Source organism: Lutjanus erythropterus, chromosome 19 (assembly GCF_056507025.1).
Source record: "Lutjanus erythropterus isolate fLutEry1 chromosome 19, fLutEry1.hap2, whole genome shotgun sequence".
Lineage (NCBI taxonomy): Eukaryota > Metazoa > Chordata > Actinopteri > Lutjaniformes > Lutjanidae > Lutjanus > Lutjanus erythropterus.
The window spans coordinates 33917842-33943307 of record NC_139335.1 but is presented as its reverse complement, the minus strand read 5'-3'; the positions used below and the strand labels follow the sequence as shown (position 1 = coordinate 33943307).

General features: G+C 38.7%; 1 protein-coding gene across 1 annotated transcript in view; it reads left to right on the top strand.

Moving 5' to 3' along the window:
- The first annotated feature begins 1982 nt into the window (after positions 1-1982).
- Positions 1983-25466, top strand: part of LOC146310326 (TANK-binding kinase 1-binding protein 1-like) — a 39307-nt gene continuing 15823 nt past the window's right edge. Inside the window, exons 1-3 of the mRNA XM_084744997.1 lie at positions 1983-2068; positions 23526-23766; positions 23921-24052. Of these exons, the coding sequence (XP_084601123.1) occupies positions 23533-23766; positions 23921-24052 (366 nt within the window). The 5' untranslated portion in view covers positions 1983-2068; positions 23526-23532. The remainder of the gene's footprint in view (positions 2069-23525; positions 23767-23920; positions 24053-25466) is intronic.

The window sequence follows — 25466 nt, the reverse complement described above, 5'->3', positions numbered from 1 at the left end:
GTATATGCAACTAAACAATGTAAAATCAAATCAATTGAAGGTCACTTGTGGGGTTCCTCAAGGGTCTGTGTTAGGCCCTAAATTATTCATATTATATATCAATGATGTTTCCAAACTGTTAAAATGTGTTTTATTTGCTGATGACACCACTCTCTACTGCTCTGTTAAAAACCTGGAACTGTTTCTGACTACAGCTGAAAATGAATTAAATATACTGAAAACCTGGTTTGATATTAATAAGTTATTTCTGAATTTGAACAAAACAAAGTTTATCATTTTTGGTACCAGACAAATTAAAAACCAGGTTAAAATCAGGGTTAATTGCAATGAAATAGAAAGAGTGAATGAGAACAAATTTCTTGGTGTGATAATTGATGATAAACTTTGTTGGAAGCCACATATAAATAATGTGAAAAGTAAAATGGCTGGTGATGGTAAAAGACCATAGCAATCGCAAATATAAAATTGTCAAAATAAAACAAGATGGCAGACCCAGAGAGCAAAGCAGAAACCAGTTCAAATGTATTTAATAAAGAAAACAAATGGTCACAAGCTTACATAGACGCAGTCAGGTCATAACCAGAATAAAAAAAAAAAACTAAAAGATTCTACAAAGGGCAAAATACAAAAACAGTCCAAGGAAACAAACACCAGGTTCAACATGTGAAAGCATGATTAGGAGTATGCAGGAGGACACACAACGGGGATGATGAACTGACACTGAAACAGAGAAACAGAGAAACACAAGGACTAAACAGACAAGCAACTAATCAGAAACAAGTGGAACTAATCAGACAGGTGAAAAAAATGGTAATCAAAAAGGGCAGGAAAAGGACAAAAACAGGGAGTAAAGTCAAGACACATGATTGAGGACCAGGACTACAAAATAAAACTGAAATAACCAACAAAAAACCCCTAACCATGCTAAAAACATGAAAAAATGTCCTCTAGGATGCCCTTCCAGCAGACAAAACAAGAAATAGTGTCTTCTAGGGTGCCTTCCAATGGACAAAGCATGAAAAAGTGTCTTCTATGATCCCTTCTAGTGGACAAAACTTGGAAAGGTGTCCTCCAAGATATCTTCCAGGGAACAAAATGTGAAATTGTCTTCTATCATGCCATCCAGTGGACAAAACAAGAAAAAGTGGTCTCTGGGGTGTCTTCCTTTGGACAAACATGAAAAGCTGTCTTCTAGGGTGCCTTCCAGTGGACAAATTGTAATACAGTGCCATTTAGGCTGCAAAATAGTTGTTGTGCTTGTCTGAACAGGAAGTGGAGGTGTTTTACCATATGTGCATCTCAACTTTCCACACACTGGTGCCCTTTTTATTTTTTTCGCCCCTGCCCCTTGGATAGCCTTAGTCTGCCACTGCTGCTCCACCAGTTTTGGGTTGAGTGGTGCAACAACACAACCGTTTACAACCCTGAGTCTTTATCCTTTGTGGCAGTTGATGCTTATAAAAATATATATCATAAATTAAGAGTATACTATAGTTTTCCACTGCAGTGTTTCCCAAACTTTTTTCCTGGGGACCCAATTTTTTGAAATGACAAACCATTGCGACTGAAGTACCAAAAGGCCTTATGAAGAAATTCTGGTAAGAGTTGATTTATGCATAAATGAATGTTGCTGACAAATTTTACTGTCATTTCAGCATTTTAAACTACAGTATATTATCTTGACATTTTATTGATAATATATGCATTTTAAAACTTTATAAATGAGAAATAAATTCATTTAGAATGAGTTCACAGGCCACTGCATTTTTTTATTTCCTGGAAAAATGCTTTATAAAATGTGTACTGTAGATGAAAATCTTAGATTTGCAGTATTTCCTCCACTGTATATCCTCTATAAATGTCTCATTTCAAACCCTGGTTCAGTAAATAGAAAATAATAGTAATGTAGTCTCTCACCCTCCCCTTCTAGTTGTATGGTCAAAAAGGGGAGGGGGGAGGTATACACACAAACACGGCTGCATCCACTGCTGATGTCAGACTCCAGTCATGTCGACCCTCCTCAGCGCCATCAACACCATCATCTTCATGGCTTCTCTACAGAGACACAGTGAGTAACCCGCCGTCGTTTGTGTCTTTATCTTTCTAACTTGTCAGTGTGTGTGTCTGTGTATGTGTGTGTTTGTGATCTACCACTGTGTGCGCCTGAAAGCCTCGTTTACCGGTGAAAACATGTTCCAGGATTTGTCGGTCTGGGATGTTTTGGTTGCGCAGCGGTGGATGCTGTCGGTGAAAAGGCTCAGCGGTGACGCTGTGATGAATATTAGACAAATATCGCCTACATGAACATCACAGAGAGAATGTGACATAGGAAAAATATATCCAGGCTCGATAAGGTTGATGGAAACTCTTCAGTCCCACAGATGCGCTATGCGGCGCTGTGGGGAGATTCTTGGAAGATATTTGGTACATTTAGTACCGAAGCTTCAGTTTCTCTCTGACTGTTTAATCCTCACAATGACATATAGTGAAGAATACGTTTTTATTCAGTATCAAGGTTTTAACAAGGCTCATATAGAGCGCGGATGTACTGTCCGTGTGGCGTTCAGGTGTCGTCGGTTTTCTGGGAGTGTGGACATCTGTGGAAAAAATGGGGATTTTGCGTCATGTCACTTAGATTGAGAGGCTCAGTTTTAACCCCCGTTACAGACACACACGTCCTGTAGGACGACAGATGCGTTTCAGTAGCGTCTCATGTCCTATTAGCTTTCAGTCAGATCACAGGGAAGAAGCGGCGGTGGAAGTACTCAGATCTTATACTGAAGTAAAAGTACTAACATCACAGTAAAAGTACTGCATTCAAAATCTTACTTAAGTCAAAGTACTGATATTATCGAACTGATATTATGAGTTTGATACCTATCACAGTTATATCGGCCTATATTGGTATTGGCATATGTCTGATATGCACTGATATGAAAATCTTTTTTTTTTTTAAGAACGCAGTGCATTTCTTTAAATTAATGAATGATTTATTTTTTAACTCTTTGCTATTATTTGTCATTTATTCATTGTTTCAGCTTTAGAGGCAGCATTTTATATGCATTTGATTATTTCATACTTAATTCAAGTTGTAGGTCTATATATTTTGTTCTTGTTCTGTTTTTTGAATTTATAGTTATTTTTAATTATTAAAATACTGGTGCAAGTTAACTGTTTCAAGATTCAAGATATTTATTTGTTACACATATATTTGCACAAAGTACAACAGCAGTGAAATGACAAGACAACAATCAACTGTGCAAATATCAAACTTCATTATATTTTATATTTATATTTTTGTCTTTTTTTAATGGTTCATGCCCTGAACAATGAAGTGTTTGATAACCACATTTGAAGGATCAAAGAAAATGTGTGTTGATGTATTCATTCTATATTAATTGTTTGATATCATTTTTTTTGTTTGTTTGATTGTTTTTTTTGTTTGGTTTTTTACATTCCCTAACAGTGATATTATAATGTATTAGTTGCTTTATATTTTTTATTAACCTTCTAATATACTCATTGCTGGCCCTTTACACTCACAAAACAGCCTCAATTATAATGCAATACGTTAAAAAAGAGGCAGGGCTCTGATTTAATTTGTCACATGACTCTCTGGAGGTCATGTTGAATCCTTTTTTTTTCTGCCTTCCTCCATCATCTCTCTCCAAAATGTCTTTTTCTGTCATTCTCCAATCTGGAAAAAAGTTATTCACATTGAGAGATGAGTAAAGTTTAATTTTCAATCGTTTAATGTACTTTATTTGGTAATTAAGTAATTGAGAAAACAATCAAAATGTAACTGTTACCTTGAAGAACACTGTAACATTATGGATTTCCAACATGATATTTTTGGTATTATGTATTTAGGTTGAGACACTGTTCAAACAATATAAGATAAGATGTAACATGCATCAATAACATTTTTTTTAACTTGTGGCAGCAACACAACAAATGGTTGCAACATCCTGTCTGTCAGGAAAAACACACAGCAGGAAACTAAAACTTTTTTCATTGCTTACTATTATGGTATGGTGTTGCCTTAAGGTAACACACCCAAAATTTTACCTAAAAATTTATGAAATATTTCTGAAAACATCACACATCACGTCAGTCAGCCTTTGAGTTTTATTTCAGCAACATCACTGCTTTACTGCATTTAAAAGCAGTAAATCAGTATTTACTTCTAATGCTACATTTAGTTGTTAAAAATAATACATAAAAATGATAATAAAGTAAATATAATATAACATAATAAGATGTCAGGTCAAACTGAATAGAGTCCCTGAAAACTCCACACAATACAAAGAGCCTTTAAAATAACATTCTTTGTTTGTATATTAAACATGTAAAGTGAAATGGGCTGTATATCTGTTTGTCTGTTCCCATTATATATTAGCATTGAGCTAAAGGACAAAGTGCTAGTTCTTTTAGAAATCAATTCAGTAATCCAAAAAATTGGTTCAGAAATCCTAAAAAAAAAAAAAGAATTTATAAACTAAATATGGAATAAACAAATGGCACAGTATGAGACTGATTCAGATAAGATTTTAATTAAAAAGAGCATCAGCTTGGACACATGGACAGAAGACCCCAAATACTCTTTTCTTTATCCCCATCTGCTTTGTGCCTCCTGTCACTGGCTCTATCAGTGACCCGCTGTGTGTCCTCTCTGTCTGTCCACATCAGTGTTCAGTGTGATTAGCTGGAGTCAGAGGAGAGATGACTTTGTGCAGTGACCTCCCAGCCATACTGCCTATGCAGTGGTGAACAGGGTGCGTTCGTGCACGCACACACACACACACACACACACACACACACACACACACACAAAAGTCAATTAATGGGCTTTGTTTGTCACTGATGTTTCAGACATTCTCTAACAGCTGTACAAGATCCAATCGATTCAGCTGACCATGCCCCTCATAAAGCGTGCGCGCGCGTGTGTGTGTTGGATGAGGTCAGATTGTTTGATTTAAAAGAATTCTTAAATGTTCCACTATCCAGCTGATATTCCTCACCCATGTCCCCAGTGACAGCCATGTTGCAGGTCCACATCTCCTTAAGCAGTTCTTCAGGTTCTGAACTGTTTCTGACCCACAACTGAACATTTCATCTGACCCATGACTGACTGTGTGTTTCACGTCACATTATAGCTAGCTGTCTAGCTAACTAGCTCATTCAAAATCCTGTTTTAACTTTGCTTTTACTGTCAAAGGGCAATTTCTACAATCAAAGGGATATTTAGATTATTTGGAACATGGCTGTATGAAGTGCTTATCCATAGTCAGTGTGTTGCCTATAGCAGATGATGGTTGGCAGATTGGAGAAGCAGCAGGAGTACTGGGTGTAGGAAGCTAATTAAGAAACTGCTGTGGGAAGGGTCAGCAGAAAAATGTATTTTTGCCACCTAAAAAAAATAATACACTTATATCACTGTCTGCACACCAACCAGAGAGGTGGATAAAATCGGTAGTTATACCACATAGAACACTGGAGGGGGCCAGGTGTAAATGGATGAAAAGCTGTTGTGTGACTATTTTCACTCCATAAAAGGGGCTTTTTGCTCTCTTCAATGTCAATCATAAAATAGCATTAAAACTGAGCAAAACATAAACAGCAGCTTTGAGTTTCGGGTTGAGTTCAGGTCTGAGAATTGGTCAGGCTTTGGGTTTGTCGGTTTAAGCTAGGGATGTCCCGATACAACTTTTTCACTTCCGATATGATACCGATATTGCAGCCTTGAGTACTGGCCAATACCGATATCGATCCGATACGATATCAGCACAAATCATACATACTTTTATTACTTATTTTGTAGTGTGAAATGTTAGAAAAGGCTTGATCAAGTGATGTTACTCAAACAGAGAACAATAGTCAGCAACCAGAGTCACCTATGGAAAAAGGACTGCTTGTCTGAGCGCTTATATCAGAGATTTTAGATGTAGTCCGATAAAATCCGATACTCGTTTTTTGGCTGATATCGGACCGATATCCGATATCAATATCGGATTGGGACACCCCTAGTTTAAGCCCTTGTAGAACACTAGTAGCTAGTAAAACTGTTTGGGCCAGGAGTCACATGTTAACATTACGATTAATTTACCCATCTCACTTACTATCTTATTAGTTGATTGATGAACTATACGATTTTCAAGCGACCTTAATATGTGCAAGATAGTAATGGAAAGTTTGTGAGCCAACTGCAAACTATAAGAGCAAGAACTGTCCAATTTCTAAGTGCCATGTTTTAATACGAGCACATGACTGATTTTTTAAAAACCTCAGAGTTTTTCTGTACTCTCTGTCAGATATTTAAAAGAATCATATTTGCATAACTGAACTGCAGACTTGTTGGCTGCATCTGCATTACTCTTGGTTTCAAAGAGGCTGACTGAATCACACTTTGCCTTACCTGTCATTTTGTCCTCACCACGCTTCCCTCTCCATCTGAAAAACTAAAACTAGCTGGAGGTGGGTGGTCTGCTCAATCATTCTCCAATACAGCAGCTTGGAGAAAGTCCAAAAGAGCCAGGAGTAGCAGAGAGCTTGTTTTACGTGTAGTTGGCTGTAACAGCGGTATCATTTGTTGCAGAAGGTAGAGGGAGATAAAGGGGTTTGGAGAGCATGTTTTAAGTTGGTATTTGTGTGTACATGTGTGGGAGGAGAGGGCAGTGGAAGACCTGCAACAGTGTACAGTGAGTACCCAAGACCCGACTGCAAATACAAGTGAAATAAGGCTGTCTCAATTGTCCTAACATTCTCAGAGTGATGAAGGTTTGGTCCTTCATTAAGGAGACAACTGAAAGCATTTAATCATCCCTTAAAGGAGAAATCTGTAATATATTTATTGTACTAAATCAGAAAATGACCACAATGTGTCATCAGAGATCAAGGAAACATGCTAAGTTGAAATACTTTTCTCTGACATAAATGTTGCAGTGTCCTTCTTTGAAATTTTTATTCTGGGTCAGAATAACTGTTTTTGCACGCCCATTTCCTGTTAATTAGAATTCAAATTAATGCCAAATGTCCGTGGAATGAGTTGTAAGGTATCTTTACGAGCTTGTAGAAGCTGTAGATATTTTTAGTCAGTCAAGTACTCTATGACTGGCTATTTCACCTATACCCAGATTGGTCCTGCCTACATTAATTAACCCTTCAGTGGTTGTATTAGTATTTTTTATGAAAAAATATGTGATATATCTTATACAACTTATCAACTAGTCAACTCCATTTTGGTAGTGGTCAATGAACACTAAAAAGCAGTCTTCAAACTGTCACCTCCTTTCAAATGGCACATTAGAACATAATGCTGGATGGAGGGGTGCCTCTGGAATGATGCTACAGGTGAACAGATGCAGGTGCACTTTTCCATACACAGCTAAAAGCAAATATGAAACAGTAGAATAAAGCAGATACCTGAAAGTACAAATAGCAACAGAATAGAGAAACTATATTTGAGATTGAGCAGAGATTCAGTTGGAAGCTACAAAAGTATTGAGAGCTGAATGTAAAGACACTTTTAAAAACATTGTTCTCTCTGCTGTCCTGCACATATGAGCTGAGTATCACAACCCTCGCTTGTTTGAGGAGGCAAAAGGAGGCTCATCACAGGTTGGCCTGTGGGACGTCACTGCAGCAGGCTTGGAGGCAGGTCGGACTCGCTTTGGCCCCAAGCGTTACCGTCTAGACACGACCGAAAAAGGTGCAGAGCTCCAAAAATAGAAAATCATGTCATGGTGTCGATGTTTTTAATGTGGCGGCCGCCATAAATAAAACACTATTCACTGATCCACAGAGAGTCACTGAAACACTGATCACTGACCTGCTGTGATGGAAAAATACTCACATTCTTTACTTAGGTATTTTTACATTGTGGTATTAGTGTTTTTACTTAATTACAATTTAAATTTTTTTTAAAAATCAACATTTTTATTGCTGTTGTTGTACTTTAATGGTATTCTTATTGCTATTTTTTTTTATTACTAAATACAGACGTGCAAACTCATAAGAGGAGAAAAAGGTGGCATGTTGGTAAACCAGTCCCCTGTCCTCTGTCCCCTGTCCTCTGGGGGTCTGGGAGCGTCTGTCCTGCTCCAGAAGAAAAATGTTGTGATTTTAACATGTGAACAAAACATTCTGGTGACTGTTTCAGTTAAAAGAGTTAGTTCACTCTTCTGTTTGTGGTTTCTGCAGACATTACTACCTTTACTTTTACCTTTGTACTTGAAAAAAAAAAGTAAAGTGAAAACAGTAAAAGTAAATCTACATTAAAAGTAAAGTTACTTTGCTGAGTATTTTTACTTTAGCAATTTATAGTTGTTCATTTAATAGACCTGTCTTATCTTTTCTTTTGTATATTACCATTGTTCTTAAATAAAGCAAAAGTAATGTAATAGAAAAAAATGCAGAACAATATTTCTTATCTGATTACTCACTTAATCGGCAGAATAATCAATAGATTATACTTAAATTTTACTGGTTCGGCCCACTCGAGAAAGTTAGACATTATGATGTTCAGGACCTTTGCTTTATGAAATTTTCTCTAAGTGGACCTCTTTGAATTTTAATTGAATACCCCTGATCTAGGTTGTGGCTCGGCATGATAAAAGGGGTGATGGAAATGCAAACCAGCACAGCACAGTTTGACTCTGCACCAGTGGAAAAGCCCCAATAAAGTCTCATCTAATTTCCTCATAGTTTTGAAGTGTATGCCTTCTCACAAAGATGCTACGTTTAACACATAATGATTGAGAATGTGCTGGTCGTCAGAATGCACATAAAGATTACTGTTATTATCCAACTGTTATTATCATGTTCATTAAAAGCAATGCCAATCAGTAAAAGAGCATCAACACAAATGTGGTTATTGAAACAATACCACATGATTCCTCATGTTTTGTGTAATGGATCCACATGCCTGGTTCTGTGACTGCAGAGATCCATTGTCCCTTTTATCTACTTTTTTCTATATCTTTTTTCCTAGTTTTCTTTTAATCTAAGTTGTAAGTGAAGCTATTGCCCAGTAGAATGATGTAGCTTTGCATGGTCTTTGTCATTTTTCTCGCGTTTGAAGTATTTTTATCTTGCTGGATCCCCATTCTGGCGGAGGTGAGCCAGGATTGCTTTGTTTACACCAGTCAAGAATTTCCTTCAGGATTAATAAAGTTCTGTTTAGTCTCGTCTTGTCTTCAGTGAGAAGATAAAACCTTTTACTTCACACAGTCAAAGTTCCCGGTTGACTACTATGGTACTTGGTTTGTGTCTGTGGATAAGGGCACACACACACATGCAGGTGATGCACACACATTCTCACACTATTGCACTGATCTGTAAGCAGCACTGACATTCCAACATTTGCTACAATGCTATGGAGTAAATGTTTTCTTTTTCTGTTTTTTTAAGCAAAGTGATGAAATGTTCTGAACTTACAGACTGTTCTAGCTGTTCTGTTATATGCTGGAAGTCTAGAAATGGCAGTAATTGCACCTAATCTGACATTGTTTTGTCTAGCAAAGGCATTTGTTGATTAATGAAATTTATAATGAATAATAATGAAAAGGAGAAAGAAGAGAAAAAAAGTGTGTTGTGTGTCTTATTAATTATCAATGATTGATGATTGATTATTAGTGATTAATTGATTGATTGTTACTATTTTCAACTGTCGGTTAAGGAAAATGCACAAAATTTGTAACCCTAGTCTTAATATTTTGTGACTGCATCAATAGTCATACCTACAATATTGTTACAATATTGATATCGTTATATTATTGTATCTGGTCAAAAATATTGTGATATGTGATTTTGTCAATATTTCCCAGCAATAACACAGCAAACTGTCTTTATCACCTTGGCCACTAGACAACGTGTTTGCAGTCATGACCTATGTGATCAATACTTATTGATATCGACTGATATCAAAGTTCACTATCATGATAGGTCTTTCAGATATCACCCAGATTTAGTGTACAGTGACATTGAGTGTCTGCATTGAAGCCGTCCTAATATCAGGAGCAGTGGGCAGCTGCTGAGCAGCACCCGGGGACCAGCTCCAGTTCTAAGCCTGTGCTTAGAGGATGGTGGGGAAAACTGGAGCAAACCCACATGAGCATGGGGAGAGCATGCAAACTCCACCCAGAAAGCCTCTTTCTGATTCAAACTGACAGCCTTCTTGCTGTGAGGTGGCAGTGCTAACCACTGTGCCACCGTGCTGCTCAGGCGACAGGGAAGAAGAGGACTGCTAGCAAGTAAAATGGATGTAAATAATATTTATTTGTTAGAGCTCAAAGATACACACAGTGAGTTTTGTGAGTAACAGTGTCAACACAGCCTGTATAAGGAGAGCAGCAGCAGCTTCAGTGCTCCTTCTGTTACAGGATGCATTCAGGCACAGTATTGACTGTAGGTCAGCTGTGTTTTGGCAGAGCTCCGAGACCCACACACAGGTAGTGTGGTTACGCACATAAAATAGAATAAAATAGACTCAAAGCATAGAAATTGAATTCAGGTCATATTTACACCTGTATTGTGTGATTTATATGTGAGCCCTTATGAGGCCTCTGTAGAGAGCTGTTTTGATTAAAATTAGGGCTGGGCAATGTATCAATATTATATTGTTATCATGATATGAGACTGGATAGATGGATCATGATAGATTGTGGTCATTTTTATATTGTAATATGTCATAAGTTGTCTTTTCCTGTTTGTTAAGGCTGCATCACAATAAAGTGCTGTACTTTTCTGAACTTACATTCTGACTGTTGTAGCTGTTCTATTGTTTGCCTTTACCCACTTAGTCATTATAGCCAGTAAGTGTGAATGAGACGGATTTGATATGCATCTTGATACATGTTCAACATTGCAATACATACAAATTTTTAAATAGCCAACGATTCTGTACGATCGATTCAGCTCTGTCACGATACGATATAATATGATGCAATGTGTGAATCTTTACATTTTGATTCAATTAAAGCTATATTTGTAGGGTACAATTAGTTGCAAAAGAACTAATTGATAGTTTTATTAAATGCAGTTACAGGACAGACAGAGAGAAGGAGACATTACAGTGGTGTTAACATCTTATTATGAGTCTCATGTGTAAATGAGATCCTGTAGCCTAAATGAGAATCTGTGAACAAACTTCAAAACTGTTTAAAATGCATTTCTGCAGTAAGATGATCTGCTGCTCTGTTTCATATGAAGAGTGCTGTGGTTTGGATTAGTGTGGAGGAACAGTGATGCTCTGTGTTACCTGCTCTCAAAGTGACATGACGTCTCTGTGGGTCAGATATCAGACTTGCCTGTAATGATTTCAGCTATATTGCCCAGGCCTGATTGAAACAGAAGTGGATCACTTCTCTCAGACTGACACTCTTTCTGGGTAGACTTGTCTGGGTGTAAACAGACACCTTTTTTTTTTTTTTTTATACAAGAAGACTGCACAATGGCCTACAAAGCAAGAACTGGGATAAGTGAGGGAACTTAAGGATTAATTAATATAAAACAAATAATTGAATGTCAAATAGACATTTAGAATTTGAGATGATAGTGCTGTGTATAAAGTCCTGTCAGTACCAGTCACAGATGTCATAAGTTCAAAATTATGTTTGTAAGCAATTCCTACAAAATCAGAAAAAGTCATAACGTGGATAGAAGAATGTTAAGTCTAAAGAAAGTACTTTAACAGCAGCGCAAGTAGGTAAATGTTGGGGTGGACACAGTATGGGGCTGGACACAGACGCAGAGGCAAGGTTAGGTTAAGAAGATTTATTGATTTTACTGTCAGAGAGTAATGGCTGGGATGGAGGAGGGTGGATGGTATGGGCAGGCTGGAGCTGTGTGGAAACAAAGAATACTAAGAAAGGTCACTCAGTAGAGTGCTGATCCCTGTCAGGCAACAGATGGTCAAGCACCTACTGCAATACTGCCACAACTGTCAGATGCAACCAGCAGAGATTTGTTAAAGAGGACCTATTATACTCATTTTTGGGCCTTTGTATTTGATTTTTGGACTCCTATAGAGCTGCTACACACGATTGCCCGCACAGAAAGCTTTGTAGATCTTCAGGACGCTGTGCCTCTGGCTGCATCACTTCCTTGTATTTTCTGCATCCCGCAAAAACGGTCTGTGTAATTTACTCCACCCCCCGGCCCTGCTCCATGTATGCCTCCCGCCGAGCCCACTCCACTGTGATTGGTCACACTCCCGAGGACTTCCGAAGGGCTGCCGAGCGCTGCCAAGCCCCATCTCCTCATTTTGCCGATATGGGAATATACAGCAAACTTTATGAAACTTAATTTCTCTTTTGAAAATGTCAAATTTTGAAATACAGCCGTATGTGTTGGATCCCGAATCCGATCTGGAGGTAGAGACTGGACAGCCTGAAGTTCCTCAAGAACAGAGGTTACTTCAAACACTGAAAACTTCTACTACTTCAAAACATCTGTGTAGAGAAGTACCAAAAGTAACGTAGCAAATTTGAATTGTTCTGTCTTGTATGGAAAATGTCAGGTACTACTACAACTAAAGTATCTGTACAGTTATTAATCCAGTTACAGCAGCAGTTTACCAGCTAATCCAGCTTCCTACTGGCCCGTGTTGACAAAACAATCCCATGTGAGGTGCTGTAGACAGTCAAACATGGAGGTGTTTTTCTTTTGCTGGCCAGGAAAAAGCAACTCTGTCCATTTTCTGGGAGCCATTGCTCAACATACTAACACTGAAATCGTTGTAGACAGCAGAGCAGCGCACAGCGATATAACTTCCGAAGCAGAGCGGGTAGCGGGTAGGCCTAGAGCATATGCCTGGGTATAACCATATAAGTAAGTCTGGCACGCATTAACGTCAATGGGACTACATCGTTAAAAAAAGACAGTAAAACACAGCGTGCAGAGCCTCCAAAACAGCTTGCAAGGCTCACTTTCAAATGCATGAACCTCATTATTTGATGCTTTGGAATCGTTTAACACAAGTATCCGACATTGTGACAACATTTATAGGTCAGAAAAGAGGAAAAGCATAATAGTTCTCCTTTAAGTTTTGCCACCATTAACATGACATCACATATGTTCTGAACTGAAATGATTTCAAACTGAAGCAGTTGTTGATCACTGAAGAGTGAGAAGTCAGCTGTCAATGGTTGTATAAAACAGAGCAGTCAAAAAATAGAATTACAAGGGATGCTCCCATAGCTCAGTTGGTAGAGTGTTTACCCCATGTACTGAGGCTGTTGGTCCTCTGCAGCGGTCGCTGGTCGATTCCCGCCTGTGACCCATTTGCTGCATGTCATTCCCCCTCTCTGCCTCCTTTCCTGTCATATCTTCAGCTGTCCCTATCAACATAAAGGCAAAAGCCCAAAAAATAATCTTAAAAAAAAATAAATAAATAAAAGAATTACTGCTGAACAGTTGTTTGTTTCCACAAACCAGTGGTGGACAGTAACAAAGTATATTTACTTGAGTACTGTACTTAAGTACATTTTTTGAGTATTTGTACTTGAGTGATTGTTTTTTGGAAACTTTAACTCCACTACATTTCTAAGACAAATATTGTACCATTGACTCCACTACATTTCTAGGAAGGTTGTTGTTACTTGTAACTTTTAGTCTAAGCATAGCTTTGAAGTCAGCTGTTGGTGTTTTTTCTTTTCTAAAATGCAAATGACCACACACTGTGTTCCTCACAGAAGGAAACCAATCACAGTACCTGCTCTCAACTAGGATTGATGTAAAAGCAGAAATATGTCACCCAGGTGTGCTCTGTAACAAGCAAGGTAATGGTGATGGCAGGAGAAATATAAAATTAAATCTCAAGATATTATTATAATTAGAAAAAGTGAAATAATTCCAGGTAGCTTTTAAAGTTGGATTGTTTTCATCGAGGTGAAGAATACAACATAATTCATGTATATATACTGCCCCTGAAGACAGAAAGAAATCTCAGTTATTTAACAGACTTGGAGAACTCCTTACAGTTAACTTCAATCTAATTTTATGTGGTGATTTTAATACAGTTACATCAGAAAATGACAACAGCTGTCCTTTTTGTTTTTGATTATATTTCTATGCTGAAGTTTTTATAGGTGTTTCTATAGGCTTTGTGTAGCAGAGTGGTTCTACAAGCAAGTCTGTATGTTATTAGGTGGCTTCAGAGAGCTACAAGGTTCTGTAAATGCATTGATATTAGAAAATGTACCTATATAAAGTATCTATACTTTGACTCAAGAACTGGGGTTAAGTACTTTGTCCACCACTGCCACCAACCAGTCAAGTTACAGTTTACATCCGTGTCTGTCCAGATACATATAATGTCTGTAGTGAAGACTTGGAAGTAATTTAATATGGAACTTACCACTACACTGACCTGTAATTTAGAAGGAATTTAATAAAATGTATTAATTAAATTTTTTGCAAAATTTAAGATGATTCCAGGTAGAAACATGCTGTCTTCCCATAAAGACTATTTTTAGAGAGGAGGACAGTGGACTGAACATGACCTTTGACCTTTTGGCTTAAAAAATGTCATCACATCATCATTTTATCCTATTAGATATTGGTTTAATTTTGTCAGCATATGAATTCTTGAATTTTTTTTTTAGTGAGGTTGCAGTGACCTTGACCTTTGACCTTTTACCATGAAAATCATTTCATCTCTGATTCCAAGTGGACACTTAAATCAAGTTTGAAGAAATTCCCCTTGAGCATTCTTGAGATATTGTCTTCGTCAGTCTGGTAGTAAATGTACAGTACATGTTACAGTGGGTCAGTTAATACTGCAGCTACTCAAGTCCAACAGAGGCCTTGTTTCTTGTTTGCTGTGCTGGAAAAGTGAACTGGGTTAGCCTCAAAGTAAGATAAGCAGGAAAGGCAAACGTTAAGCTAATGCTAACACCAGCACTGTACCTTTACTAGGGATCCAGTGTGATTGTGATCTACCAATAGATGTCAGACTCTGACTCTTTGTTATATTATTACTGCAGACTGATAAATTCAGGGTAGTAAGCAAATTAGGGGCCTTTTTGAGCAATGTCCTGCCTCTGTATAAATGACCTTGTTTGTGGTCTGGATCTATTTTGGTAATTTACCCATGTATTGTTGCTTTGTTTTATGTCTGTACTTTATACCATGATGTGTGGTCTAGAGTAAATCAAATCTGAATCCAATCTGTCCAAACAAACATTTTTTCTCCTGGAGAACTGAAGAACAAGATTTTTAGGCCAGGGCATCTCTGCAGCCTTGCAGTACTTTCATTTTTTCACACTTTTTTCCTTCATCAAAAATTGCAGCATTTTGTGATTTGCATATTACACTTTTACTCTGGATTCACAAGATCACATGAGAATCCATCTTGCCCAGCTTAAAGTTATCTGTTTGTATCCGCACAAAAAGTGGTACAACCAATCAGAATCCTAGGAGGGACTACTGGCAGCTACAGGCGTAGTTTTGGGTGTGACGACAGCGAGAAGCGTCCATGGAAATGTCTCGTCTTGAACAAATAATGGCAGCTCCTGAAGAGGTTAGCATAGATACTGTGATAGCATCAGTTATATCAGAACTGGAGAGACTTTCTTCATTGAAAGAAGACCAAAGAATGACCGGCTTTTCTCCAAGGAGAAGATGTTTTCACTCTTCTCCTGACTGGCTTCAGCCAGAGTTTAATCTGATTGGTTGGAGTTAGCCCATGTTAGACAGACAGGCAGATGGCCAAGGGGTTTTTGAAAGTACCTGCCTTTTTCAGTTTTTAAGGGTGACTTCCCAGATGGTTCTGTGTAATAAACCATTTGGTGTGTCAGGTTAATTAAACTATATTGAAATTTCAATAATATGGTGATTAATTGTGCAGCCCTCTACTTTTCTGTGTTGAAAGGTTGTTGTTGTCAGCATTTTGTTAGCTGTCCACTGGCAATTCCACGATGCGGAGGCTTTGTTCTTGACTTGCAAACCAATCAGCGGCTGTGTTCCTGCCTTGTTGTGTCCCAGCATTGACAGCAAGTTGTATAATAAATAAATGTGCTGGTCCCAAACCCACTGCACAGTGGAGTAATATGAATCTGACCCTTCAAAATCAAATTTTGCAGAGATGATGGAAAGGAGCTCAAATGCATGGCATCACATGCAATAATGTGGTCATCTTGACCTGCCCTAGTTTCAACACAAATGTTTGCGAAGGATTTGCAACGCTGAGGTCAGTGTCCTCATAGTCACATGTGTGTTTTTTTTATATGACTAGTAGCACAGAAAGTTCTCTTCAAGACCTCATTTTCTTATTCTTCACCTCCCTCACCCTTTCTCTATTTTCTCTCCCTGTTCTTGGACTCTGTCTCTCTCCATGTCCTCCTCACTTATTCTTAATGTCCTCTCATCTCTGTGTCTCTGTTGCCTTCATTTGAAGTCTTCTTCTCCCTTTGTCTCTCTCTGCTTTCTAGCTGACTGCCCATCGTGTGTGTGCCCCCCATAGACCTACACACACACACACACACACACACACACACACACACACACACTGAGTTTGCCCTCAGCTGTGCTCATAGATATGGTGCCATCTCCTCAAGGACTGTCTCTCTCTCTCTGTGTTTCTCATGTTTGCTTGGCTTGTATCATAATTAAGCTTCTTTCTTTCATTCCTGATGTGAAACAATATGTTTCTGTTTCTCATAAAGGTATAAAAGATTGTGTTCTTCACTGTTTTTGGCGATGATGTCATAGAGCTTTTGGGAGACGATCTGAATGCTGATTGGCTGGTGGTGGCCATGGTTTTGAGAATCCTGGGAATATTAGGGCAGTGTGTACTCATGAGCATTGAATTATTACAACCATGAACCATCTTTCTGTAGTGCCTTCTTAAAGGGATACTTCACCCAAAAGTGGAGTTTCACATGAAAACTGGTCACTCACTTCCACTGTTTGGGAGATTCTGCAGCGCTGTTTTCCTGTGAATCTCCAACGGTACTTTGTGGACTAACAAAATAAACCTGAGCCTCAATCGGCATGAAGGTGAGTAGATAATGACTGAATTTTCATTTTTTGGTAAGCTGTCCCTTTAAGATGGAACACTGTCAGACTTGTAGTCCACGTTTCAGCTAAATTTGGCTGCATCTGTACGTGTTCATAATTCTAATGGCAGTTTATCAAAGCTTACAATTTTTTTTTTGCAAGCTATTAAAGAAAAACAGCACAAAATAAGTTTACTTTTTCTTAACTTTAATACTAATACTTAAATGGCGATGTTGGGTGTAACAGTAACAAAATCTAACAAACAACATAAATTTACGGGATAATTAGATCAGGAAATGAGATGTGCTAGTGCTTGGTGATTTACCGCAAGAAAAAAAATTGTATTACGTGTATGATGTAAACTGTGGGATGTTGGTCTGCTTGTCAGGGATTTACCTTTTGAAAAACCTTCAGGAACAGAGCAGTTTGATGTCAGGAGCAGACCAGTGATGGAATGAATGATGTTTTTACTGGCAGGTAGTTAGGAAGATGGGTGTACCAAATGGGATTTCTATATTTTATGTATTATTATAAATTATATTTGCCAATAACACACATGATGATAATTTTATTTGTTTTTCCCCCTGGCTGGGCTAACACTGTGAGTGAGTGCTGAGTGCTACAAAGACACAAAAGACAGAGAGAGACTTTGTGGAGGCAGTGGGATGCAGCCAGAGTGTTCAGGAATAGATTTTGTCTTTATGTGCAGTTTGTTTGAAGCATATTGAGGCTTTAATCTAAATGATCCTCTTGGGTTGAATACAGTTTGCTCTGGTGTTGCTTTGCATCATTATGTTTCATGACATAACCATAACATATGTTCTGTTTATTTTTGCACACAAATTATTAATTCAGCAGCCAAAATTAAGTATGTAGATAGAGCAGCAATTATTTAAAGTGCATCCCAGTAATTAATTTTACACTTCTGTAAGCTTCAGGGACTCACAAGTCACAAGTCCTTTTACACAGATTGCGCAATACTGCTGCAACAAAGGCTTGTCATTACACCGGTGTCGCTTTATTACACCGGTGTCGCTTTATTACACTGAACCAAACAGTGTCACTATAAAGCTGCCCCAGTGTGTGATTTCAGACAGCATGCTGGTGTTGTGGATGCAAAGAGGCAATATGTAACACAAAAGCACCGGTGTCTAATGTGACGACCACGCTGGTCAACATACGATTCTACTTCTCTGTTCTTTTCGAATCACACACAGCTTGATGACCTCATGAATTTATAACATCAAGCTTTTAATGTGTTCCTGGATATACAGGATATTGTTTCTTCTGCAACAATGAAGTTGTGTGATGATCTGTCTGTGTGTCTGTGTACATGTATCTGGTGTGTGTGTGTGAGAGAGAGAGAGGGAGAGAGAGAGAGAGAGAGAGAGAGAGCGAGAGAGAGAGTTTGCTTGCTCGTCTCTCTCTGTTTAGACCCAACTGACAAATATCTGAAATAGCACAATCACAAGCAGCAGTGAACGTGTAACTCAGCAGTGTCCTGTCCTACCTGTGTGAGTTTCACTTTGAACAGGATGTGTAAGGGTTTACTGAATGAAGCAGCAGAAGCTGAGGTGTCCTGACTTTCAGTTCCTTAGGGCCATGCTCCAACTTTTCCCATGATGCAATTGGATAGTTCTTTCATTACAAAGTCCAAATCTTACTCCAAATCTGTGCTGCTGCAGTGTTTTGTTCTGTTTCCATGTCACTGTTGTCATTGGTCTGTGATCAGATCACCTGATTGGCTGCTGAAATACACATTAAAGGTTTGGATATTAATTGTACTCAATTATGATTGTAAAAGTAACGTAAGGTAAGTAGATTACATAGTGTAATGCATACTTAAGTATGAGTGAAAGTACAAACTTGAAAATCTACTCTTAAAAGTACCAGTACCCAAAAAACCTACTTGATTACAGATAACATGGTGAAGGTAGAAAAATTCTGTCCACAACCATAGATTGAAGGAAAAAATCCCAGTGCCAGACTAATGCCAGCTAAACTCTTAGTTCTCTGTTTCTTGCATCTACAGCACCTTTCAAGATCATTCTGTGATCCCAGAAACATTTGGCAAATTGTTTCATTCTTCGTGTTTAATAATGTATTTACTTTCATGTTGTATTTTCATTCTTGGATTTCTTAATGTTCAAAAAAATATACATAAAAAAATAAAATAATGAATAATTAACAAATATAATAAATGAAATGCAACACTGATAGCTGCATAACTACATTGCTATGTGGTCAACATGGTCGCCATAACTGCACACACTGTGATGATGAGGCAGTCCACTGGGTTTTGTGTTTAATCGTAGGGGATTGTGGGTAACGCGGACTCCTAGTCCATTAATAAATGAAACAACCATGTGATGAAGACATATGGCCCTGTTCTGATCTGCCCTTGGCTGGTACTGTGTGTGTGTGTGTGTGTGTGTGTGTGTGTGTGTGTGTGTGTGTGTGTGTGTGTGCATGCATGCGTGTGTGCGTGTGTGTATGTGTGTGGACGTGCGCTGATGTGCGCTCCTGCAGAAAAAAGTCAATAAGCTGAGTGAATTGAGTTGAAAATTGAGAGGGAGATACAGAGGATGAGCAGAGAAACAGACAATAGACACAAGCAGTGTGTGGGCTGAATGTGTGTGTGTGTGTGTGTGTGTGTGTGTGTGTGTGTGTGTGTGTGTGTGTGTGTGTGTGTGAGAGAGAGAGAGGGAGAGAGAGAGAGAGAGAGAGAGAGAGAGAGAGAGAGAGAGAGAGAGAGAGAGTCTGTGGGCTGTAAGAGTGGGAGTTACCTGCAGAGAGATGCTCTGACCTCTCTGCTACTGCAGCTGCCTTTAGGCTCTACATGCACACACACACACACACACACACACACACACACACACTGAACATGGGAGTAATAGTGTATTATTGAAGGAGAGAAGGGGGGATTTAGATGTGTGAGAAATCTTTTCTGTGCTACTGTACTCTGCTCTTGAGCTGAACCTCAGAGCTGGAGGCCCCTGCATGGTGCTCTGTGGCAGCTGCTGCTCCAACAGTCACATTGTGTCACTTTTGATCATTGGACTGTTTTTTATAGTCTGTTTATTTGCTAGTTGAAGCTTGTTAGCAGTGTACCAGAACAGTCTTATGGCAGCTTGTCAAATAGTCCAAATTTTATATATATGTTTTTATATTTGTGTATGTGATTTTTTTTTTCTAACACTCAATATAGCACAACTTCCAAACTATTAGCATAGCAGTGGTTCCAAAGTTTGTTTTTTTTTCTGGTATGCCCGCATTTCGAAAGTTGAAAAAAGTTTGTGCTCCTTTCGCCCCACAGTTTTTATCAATCATTCAGAATCAGTGAAGCAACTGATAGAAATGGATTCAATTCAATGAAATAAAGGTCAGCCTGGTAGTATCAGCAAACTCTTGTTTGTTCATTTCCCTTCATAAATCATATTCATTCAACTTTGTTTCACTCTCACCCCCAGTCATCTGCACCCCCCTGCAGTGCCTCTGTGTATAGTATCTACTGCCGTTTATAATAATAAATAATGCAACGTCTGGGTACACTTTCAAAATAAAGGGTCTTTGGTAGATTTAGGTGCCAAAACTACTTGGTTTAACCTAACACTACAGAGGGTTTGTTACATAAAACCATGTGGGAAGTCATCCTTACAAACTGTCTGGAAAAGGGCAAACACTTTCAAAAACACTTGGCAGGTGATTAGATGAACCATCTGTTTATCATCTCTAACACAGACTAACTTCAACTAATCAGATCAGTATTACCATGCAGATTTCCTAAGATAAAGGGTGTACTTCAGACATATATTATACATTTGTAGAATTTCTTCTAAAGTTTTAGTTTTTCTTTAGTCTTTTTCATCAGTGACCCAAAACATAATCTCCTAAGACCCACCTATGGGTCACGACCCAGACTTTGGGAGTGACTGCTCTGGAAGGTTAAAACAATCAAGATTTACTATTGGTCTCACATTTGAACCAAACTCTAGCCTCCTGTGTGAACTTTCTGTTTTCAACAACCCATCCAGTCTGTCCTCCATGTTGCCATGACACTGAGCTGAGTGTACATACCACATACACTAAGTGCCTGTGCGGTGTTGGTGTGACAGCTTAGCTTCTCACGTATGTAACAGTCTACGAGTCTAGAGGCCATTTTACCCTGTTCAAAATTCCTAGGCCACTTAATCAGCAGAGTATCATGTTTTGACTCATGGTCTATTTAATCAAAGTCCTTGTGAAAACCCAATATATCCACATTTATCAAGGCAGGTAAACTTGAACAAGGGTTTACTGAATATTGATTACAGCATCACAGCAGGTGATCAAACTCACATTCCAGCCCAGTTCATTACTGACTTAAAAATATATGTCACTCCTATGCTGCATATATCCAGTACATCTTCAAATCACACAGTCAGAAACTAACAATGATCTAAACCTCTGCTGATTTGCAAATATCTTTTTTTTGACTCTTGCACAAAAACTGCATCACAGTATTATCACCTGCTCACCTGACATGACTACAGCAATAAATGATATTAACAATTTACACTGAATAATAGAACATAATAATTAGAAATAAACTTAGCAGAGTACAATACTCAAAATGTAAATTACATGTGACCATATAAGTGATATGTAATAACAAATGTACCAAAATATGAGATGTGTTTAAGTGGCACTTAGAACAAGGAACTGTAGTTCTCTCTGTAACATTTCTCCACAGCCCTGTCCTTTTCATCTGCTCTGTCTCTTTATACAGTGGAGTCACAAAGCCTCAGGATAAAAAACAATCTTTCACTCAAGTAGAAACAATTGTAACTCTTGTGGACATGTCTTTGCCTTTGGCCCACCAGGGAAAATCTGCATCTATTTGTGTTAACACACATTTTTACATTATATACAATTGCACTGCCTCTAAAATTCACTTTATATTCAGTCTGAACTGTTTAAGAGGTTTTGTGGTTCACATGACTTCCACTTTTGCTTCTCGGAGGCTACAGTCATTATTTACACAAGAGGCTGGTTGTTAGGGAAACATTTAAAATCTTATACTCTCATTCTAAAGCTAAAGCCAATCTAAACTAAGTTATTCTGGTTAAAATGTGAATGTGACGTGAGAACCACACTACCTGCTGCATTACATGATTTTCACTAGCATGAGGGATTTGTGCATGCATATGTGTGTGTGGCTGCTGTTGTAAAGGAAATGTTGTGGCTGTTATGAATCTTGTGTAAGATGTTCATGTATGAAATGTTAATGTGCTGCAGAGCTGCACACTCCATCCCGCTCTCATCAAACTGCTGTTGCTGGCTCAGCATCTGAGGACTGTTCCACATGAGGCAAAATATATTTTTAATTTTACATGGTCAGACCTGTCTCATCCACAGAGACCATGGAAAAATATGGTCACTCTATTTGTGACTTCACCATGTTCAGGTTTCTCAAGAGGGGCGTTTGGAAGACAGGGATCACTTCCATCTTGGTTTATTTGAAACCCAAACTGCTTGTGCTGTCTTCACTGCTCCTGGAGTCCTGGTCAGAGCTGCTGTAAATCACCATGGCACTGTATCTCCTGAAGTGTCAAAAAATTGATATAGTGATATCAATACTGAATATTTAAAATGCTTTAATACTCTTTTTTTTCACCACATCAATACTCCAGTACCAAGTGCACTTTCAGACTCTCTTTTCTCTTCGACACACAGCTATAGTTGTAACTCTCACTTACTCACATAGTGCTGTCACCACTCTTCTCCTTTGCTATATCTGTAGTCATGCTATATCCTCTTTATGTTTATCTTTAAATAATAATTTGCCCTCAATTTTGAGTCATTGCTACTGATATTATTCGGGGTATCGAAATGAGAAATTCTAGTATCATGACAACACTAGTTGTAACTGGCTGTTGTAAAACATCCTTATGTTATGCATTGAGACAAATATTACACATTTGTTTTTTTAGATTCTTGGATTGGAAAAGATCAAGTTGGTGGTATTCTACAATAGCCAATAAAGCCAGATATCACACCTGTCGACCATATTGGAGATGGCTGAGAAAAATTCTGAACAAAACATACAGTATTGTTTCTTTACTGATGCCTTCATTTGTGGGTGTTGTTTTGAAATGAGATCCTCTTCTTTTTGGGGAGAGTGGTCAGTTTTCTGTTGCAACCATGGAAACCGCCAGTGAGAGGCAGGGGACAGGGAAGAGACGATGTATTTTACAGCAGCAGATGGAAAACACCAGACCTTTGGCTGGCAAGCTCAGTGTGCTTCTGGCTGAAGTTTGACAACAAGTACACACACACAAACGCACTCTGACTGTCACCTCTGCCAGGACGTGGGGCTCAGCAGATTTATTGCCATTAGTCCCCCTGCTGTGTGAGGTGGAGAGTGCAAAGTGACTTACTGAGCTGACATGGCTGCGAGCCTTCTTGTCTGGCTGCCCAGAGTCCAGTCTGTGTTCTCTGCACTACATTTCCCAGAGACTCACTGCAACTCTCTATTTCTCCTACAGCTAACTGATGATGGATCTATTCCGCAGAGGAGAGCTGGGACTGCTGGGAGGAGGAGAGGGGCTGAGAGATGATGTGGGCGTTTCTGGAATAAGCTGGTCAGCCAATCGGCTGCCAGAGGACATGTACCCGGCATCAGGGTTGGCTCTGGCTGCTGCCTATCATGACATCAAGACCCGACTGGCCAGTCTGGAGAGGGAGAACAGCAGCATCAAGAGGAAGCTCAAACACTACGAGGTCAAGGTGGAGAGCAACCCCCACACACACACACACACACACACACACACACACACACACACACACAAATGTACACACACAAAATAGGAGACAATAGAATAGAATAGATACTTTGTGTGCATTATTTTGTGGAGAATCAATCTCTTCTCTCGTCCTCCAGTTTCCTATGATCAGTGAATTTGGAGAAGAGAGGATAATGTGCTGTTCCTGTGAGCCCATCGTCAAGGATACCAGTGTCATCCAATCAGAGACCACCAACCTACAACAGAGGATCAACTCTCTCACTCAGGAGGTACTCTGTAATATTATCACTGTTGTACTTACCAAATAAAGAAGGCACCAGCTGTATGTGGCAGCACACCAGTGTGGTGAAAGTCATGATGCATTGACGGTGAAACAGTTTCAATCACTGGTTTATATCAAAAGTGTTTCATTATGTGACTTAATGCATGCCAACTACCTAACCTCTGACATAAAAACACAATAAAAATATTAAGTCCAGAGTGAACTGCATCATGTTTTCTCCACTGGAAGGACACCTTTTATCTTAAGTTCAACTCCACATGACTCTTTGACAGGTCAGGACCTCGTACATGTGGTCGTATCTGAAAGAAAATTAAATTGGTGAATGCCACAAATTCTCCTAAATCACTTGTACACACCACTTAAAAACACATCTGTTCATACGAGTGGTTCTTCAATAAGGCCCCTTAGTAGCAGCAGAATAAAGCACAACACAGTATGTTCATGTATATTACTAACTTTGAATTCACTATATTTGTGTGGAGTGCAGAGCTAAACAATACAACAATATCTAACAGTAGCAAAAGCTCCTGATAGAGGGCTCTGAGGAGCCACTGGACCCACTGGACCCACACAACTGAATTAATGGTGATTGGAATCACACACTATACTATACAGACTGTTACACCTAGGGATGGGAATTCATGAGATTTTATTGATACTAATGCCATCATTGGTTCTGCTTTATTGATTCCCATATTGATTCTTGTGAATTTTCTGTGTGGAAAAAGTGAAAGTTCTAAACTGTGATAGTCTTACTAATGAATATATTACATAAAACATTTCAACTAATTATATAGTTGGTAGTCAGTGATGCGATTTGTCCAGTTTCAACACTACAGCAGCTTACACTGAACAGCGTATGATTACATGTGAAAGGGGCCTCACCACAATGTTCAAATGCTTCTGATAAGTCTGGGTATCATTTGGATTTGATTCTGATGCAAAGACTGTTGTTTTTACTATTTATTATTATTATTATTATTATTATTATTATTATTATTATTATTATTATTATTATTATTATCATTGGTATTATGTGTAAGGTTACATGAAGCTGAAACTGAATTTTAGTGGTGTAAAGTTCTGTGTCGGTTGATGTTGATGGACTGTGTTTGGGAGTTTTCACCATCTGGGAGGCTTGTTTAATGTTCATGGCTTCTTCCAACCACTGTGGGGTGCTGTAGGATTCAGACTTGTGAGGTTCATGTGTGCAACAGATAGGGGGTGCTTTCCATTCAGTAAATTGGTCTCCTCCTCTCCTCCACTCGCTTCCTTTCCTTGTGTCTTAGCTCCACCCAGCGAGGAAATGAAAGAGGGATACGAGGAAAAAATGCGAGGACAGAGGAGACAAAACTCGGAAATGAAAAATCCTGGTTCCACAGCTTCAGTCTGAAGTCAGT